This window comes from Anopheles aquasalis, chromosome 2 (assembly GCF_943734665.1).
Source record: "Anopheles aquasalis chromosome 2, idAnoAquaMG_Q_19, whole genome shotgun sequence".
Lineage (NCBI taxonomy): Eukaryota > Metazoa > Arthropoda > Insecta > Diptera > Culicidae > Anopheles > Anopheles aquasalis.
In genome coordinates this window covers 16,225,001-16,230,000 of record NC_064877.1, presented here as the reverse complement: position 1 = coordinate 16,230,000, position 5,000 = coordinate 16,225,001, and the positions used below count along the sequence as shown (strand labels likewise).

General features: G+C 44.8%; 2 protein-coding genes across 8 annotated transcripts in view; one reads left to right on the top strand and one right to left on the bottom strand.

The window, feature by feature from the left end:
• LOC126569727 (putative mediator of RNA polymerase II transcription subunit 26) overlaps positions 1–3,388 on the top strand; it is a 12,311-nt gene extending 8,923 nt beyond the window's left edge. For 4 of the 5 annotated variants that reach the window (XM_050227012.1, XM_050227009.1, XM_050227010.1 and 1 more), the window contains exons 7-9: positions 642–752; positions 977–1,573; positions 1,659–3,388. In XM_050227012.1, coding sequence (XP_050082969.1) covers positions 642–752; positions 977–1,573; positions 1,659–1,778 — 828 coding nt within the window. In that variant the 3' untranslated portion in view covers positions 1,779–3,388. The remainder of the gene's footprint in view (positions 1–641; positions 753–976; positions 1,574–1,658) is intronic. The other variant, XM_050227014.1, reaches the window with a different exon arrangement.
• A 1,009-nt stretch (positions 3,389–4,397) lies between these two features.
• LOC126569728 (ATP-dependent RNA helicase bel) overlaps positions 4,398–5,000 on the bottom strand; it is an 8,901-nt gene continuing 8,298 nt past the window's right edge. For all 3 annotated transcript variants that reach the window (XM_050227017.1, XM_050227016.1, XM_050227015.1), the window contains exon 4: positions 4,398–5,000. This exon is cut by the window's right edge and continues 1,676 nt beyond it. The gene's annotated coding sequence lies outside the window, so the exon portion shown is untranslated.

The following is a 5,000-nucleotide window of genomic DNA, read 5'->3' as shown; positions in this document are numbered from 1 at the left end:
CTATTCTTCAAGTTCAAAGTGCCTATAGCAATTGCTTTGCTTATTCGAGCACAGGTATATTGTGAAAATTATTAATTCCATCCTGTAGACGATTGCTTGCTTGTTAGCTGCTCCGCAAGATGTAAATAAATACACGGAATTGCTTTCAATTTTTCTTTGGCAGTTGCACGGCTTTAAAACTCTAGCGTTTGCATTGCAGTTGGTATTGACTTAAAACACAAACGTGTTTATATTATCCGTAAACCCGATTTTAACCCATAGAAAAGGTTCAAAAATTTTAAGTTGTGTTGTTTCTTTTTCTGTTTTTCTTTTTCTATGCGCGCTCGCCATCTTTTCGCACGATCTCACACTACTGTGCGTGTGTGTTGTTATCAATTGCCCTAAAATGCCCTCGAATAACAACACAACATCATCAACCTGCTGCAACAACAACCGCCTTTACCCACGATGATGATGATGATGATGATTTTGCTCCGATGTAACGTCCCATAAACACATTTTAACCACTGCAATCTGCTACCACCGCCACTTCCTGCAACTTCTGCAAAATCCCTTTCCTCTTTTTTTTTTGCTATTAATGATCCATTTGGCCAAATATCGATGCATGCACACCCACCCACACGCATTGATGGTTGCAATAGAATTTGCGAACCAAAAACTGGAAGTTGGTAGAGGCACTGCAGAATGCCGAGCGTAAGGCTATGGCCAGCGGATCTGGGAAGGCCGTGTCAGCTTCGGAGAATGGTATTGCTGTAAGTGTCGAATAATCTGTGCCTGATCGCGTAATGGGTACGCCGCATACGCACAGGGAACGAAACGAAAGTAAACGAGAGTGATGGGGATATTATCTCTTTGGAGTTGGTAGTCTCAACGGAACTGATTACCGATGCCATTAACAATTGTCGAATTCGGTATGGCAATAATTATTTGTGTGATTCTTTCTTTCTCTCTTACCCATTCGCTTTGGGATGTTTAGGAGCAGCAGCAGAAACTGGTAGCAGCCAGCAATGTGGAGAAGGTGGACGTCGGTAAGATTGTGCGCGAAGAGCAGACGCGAACAAAGGATCTGCTGGTGAAGCTGCTGCAACCGACCGGTGTCGTATCGGCGCTGCCAGTTGACGCAACCGACTTCCAGAGCTGGCTCGAGGCAACTGTTGGTTGCATCAAGGAGCAGCACGACCGCCTGCTGCAAAGCCACACCACCAGTAACAGTAACAGCAGTAGTAACAATAACAGCAGTAGTACGGCTAGCCAAACAACTACCACCAATACTACCACCACCGGCACCTCCACTGGTACCAGCAGTAGGAGTGATAACGGCGATAGCAGCCTAATCGCAAACAATAATCTTAACAATCCGCGCAGCATCGCTAGTAACAATAGTTTACAAAAGAGCAACAGCAACGACACGGCAAGCGTGGTCGTCGTCGATAGTAACAAGAACGGTGCTGCCGGTCCCGCCGCAACCGCCACGGACAGTAGCGGTGAGGAAGACGAACAACAGAATCTGGCGCTGCGCAATGAGCAGCTGCAGAAAACCCTAGATCAGTATAAGATTATCATAGCCGATACGGTAAGTACTACGCTCTCGTGGGTCACAGCAACAATCAACTTTCGCTGACCGCATATACCACATACGTCTGTCGTTTCTTCCATAGGAAATTATACTGAAAAACCTGGAAACGAAGGTGATCGAGCAGGACATCCACTGGCGCTCGGTGGTGCAGGCAAAAGAGAAGGAGCTAACCCTGCTCAAGTCAGCCGGTGCCGTTCAGTAGCCGTAGTTGACTTCGATCGATACAACCTCCGTAGAGTCGGCAGCGAGCGAACGAACGAGCGACGAGTGAGCGACATGCGAGTGCACAATGGGACGTGAAATTGTACCACAAACGATCGACCTGTCGAGATGTGTGTGCGTAAGTGCGTGCGCGTGTGTGTGTGTGTATGTGTGCTGGTTAGGTTCGTGTCACATGTCCCCGGATAGACAATCCACCGTGTATTCCATGATTCCGAAGAGCGATATATAGGATAGGGTGTAAGATTAACAGTAGCAGTTGACAAACGAGAGAACACCAGCGAGAACCCAGCTGGGTTGAGGGTAGCAAGAGAAAAGGGTAGAAGAGCTGTGTCCGGTCCGTGCTACGTTCGTGCTTGGCTTTCCGGACCACTGTTTTTGGCCAATTTTTGACATTCTCATTGAACATCCCTTTCTCCTCGTGCAAAGTCGCCGGGGACGACGGTTATATTGTTGCATTTCATTAACATTTAGGACTAAAGTTCCACACAAGCATCTATTTTTCTAGTTTTTTTTTACTTACTATAATGCTTTGTTACTACTCATGTGTCTACTCAGTGTCACCATTTTTGCTCAGCAAAAAGGAAAGGGTTTCCCAAATGTAATTGTATGTATGTTTGAGCTTTTCCGTTTTTCTACTCACTTACTCTTTGCGCGGGTTCTTCCTAACGGCCACCGACAACAGAACGAAGCACCGAACAGGATTGTGTCTGTTTAGTGGAGATGGTTTAAGTTGTTTATGAACCGTGGCAGCATTCGTGCGCTCATCATGCTGCCATGCCATAATGCGGGCGTCCTACATTGATATCTGTGGCCAATAGATGTTTTGCAATTGTTTGAGGACAGTTGTGTCTGTGCGTGGCGAGTTGCTCTTTCGTGATATTATTAAACACAGAGAGAGAGTGAGAGAGTAAGATTAACAGCCACGTAGAGCAGGTACTGGCAAAGCCATTCGCACAAACCGAGGAGTTTAACGATACACACATACACACACACGCGCAGACCCCAGGGCACATAAAATGGAGCGACATTTCTATCGTCCATTCGCCGCTGGACAGTACATCCTCTTTCCACTCGAATGTGCTCTGCTGCGAATAGTGAAGGTGCTGGTAGTTGGCAAGAATAATTGATCCTGCAGAAGGAGGGTAACAATCCGTACTCAGTAAGTTTAGAAATCCCTCGATAGACTCTAGTACAGAGAGAGAGAGAAGAGATAGCGCGCGCGTGAAGGGAGTAATAACGCATATTTTGTTTGTATCTTTACGATCGATTTAGGCTATTATTATTACGAATGAGCATAAGATAGTAGACACAAACGAATGGGGACTGGCAACGCAATGTAGCTAAACGGGAGTGCTCGGATCTGGTGGGTGCGTCGTAATGACAAGGAGATAGAGCAAGCAGATACATGGAAGGGAAGGGAATGGAAGGAATAGCGCAAAATGCGCCCTACTACGAACATGTGCGTCGAAAGAGAGATAGCGCAGGATCAACAAGGCATAAAAAAGAAAGGATCCGTATGCGTATGTAAGCAACCAGTTTTGTGCGAAAATGGTAGAAACTTCTGCAATATATAACTATAATAATTATGATTATTTTATAAACGTGTCCAGCATTATTTCCAAAATGGGTTCGGGATCTTTTGGACGAAGTATGGTAAAGAGTTACAATCAACCACGTTCCTCCTCTCATGATTTTACTTCGTCTTTGTTGGATTAATAACTCCCACTTATTTGTACACTCGCGTCACATTTTTGTCACCAGAAGCAGAAGCAGAACACATTCGAAGAAAAGCACAGCAAACAGACGGCCCTGCCCGCCCTCTTAGTAAGGGATACGAAAGTGTTGAAAGGAGAGACGTGAACAGTTACGAGTCCTACCCCCTAGCCTCACGTGTAATAAACTGACGAACTAAATAAAGCAAACAAAAAAAACAATATAACAAGAAAGCATAGAGTAAAAAAGAAATAAACGGAAAAGCAAAACTGCTACAAAAACAGAGTGTTTAATGAGAATCGAAGCAAACATACGAGACAGAAAGAAATTGGAGAGTTCAAGACCATGGCAGTCTACGATGCTCGCTAAATTCGTGCGATGCTATACAATTGCATTCGAGCCAGCTCGCAGGTTCGTTTGATTTATTTTACATAAACTTACCTCTACATACTATCAAAGGTGACTTTTGATTTTTTTTTTGCCATGAAACAGACAATTCAAAGCTCACCTCTTATGATGAACTGAAACTTGATGAAAATAGAATGAAGAGGTAACAATTCTCCTCACGTGGTCATCTTGATTCGGCTATTGTAATTAATTTAAAACACAGCGTTTTTTTCTTCCATCTCATTCGCTTGCTCCAGCTCCTTTTTTCACCAACTGTTCTTCTGTGGAAGTAGAGGCACCAGGTCAACGGTCGATCATTTGTCAACGATCCATTTCTTCACTGCGGCGCTCTTCACGGATTGTAAGACGATCAACGTTGCCGACCCGCAGCAGCCTACTTCCCCGTGTCTCAGAAGGTGACTTACGCGCAGTGTGGCGCACAGGAGCGGCAGCATTATCCTCTCTTTATTATCTCATTCATTGTCAGCGCCTCATGCCACAACCGAAACCATGTGATCTCGTTGTCTCGGTTTCTTTTTTTTTTGCAATGCGCGGTTTATTAACACGGTTTTACGGTGGCTCTCGCTGACTTGGCTCGCTTTCGTTTTCTAAATTTTCCTCTCTACTGTTTCTATTGTTTCGTTCCCTTTTTTTTCGCGATAGATGGGAGGGCCCGATGCAAAAACATAGATTCATTTGATTAATCATTTCAAAGTTTCATTTAATATATTACTTCTCAGCTTCACTCTATTGTTCAGCGGGATTCGTATTTGTTAGAGGAGGGTGTGCATTGTATGCCGGCCATGCCGTATGCAGGATGAACAGAGACTTCTGAATCCTTCCCAACAAGGCTCTTGTGCTGGCTGATTCCTAGTGTCACACACATGCTCTAATAGTGGTTCAGGTCCAGTGCGCTTCTGATTCACATGTGTACGCGCGTGTGTGTGCTTATTGTAAAGGAAAGAAAATGCGCTTTTGCCGGGCTTAACACTCTTCCTTGTCTTCATGTAACGAAGATTCTACTCGTTCTCCATCCATCCCTTATCAAACACATCACTGAACGACGGTGGCTGATGGTTTGTACCTGCTCTGATCGACAGTT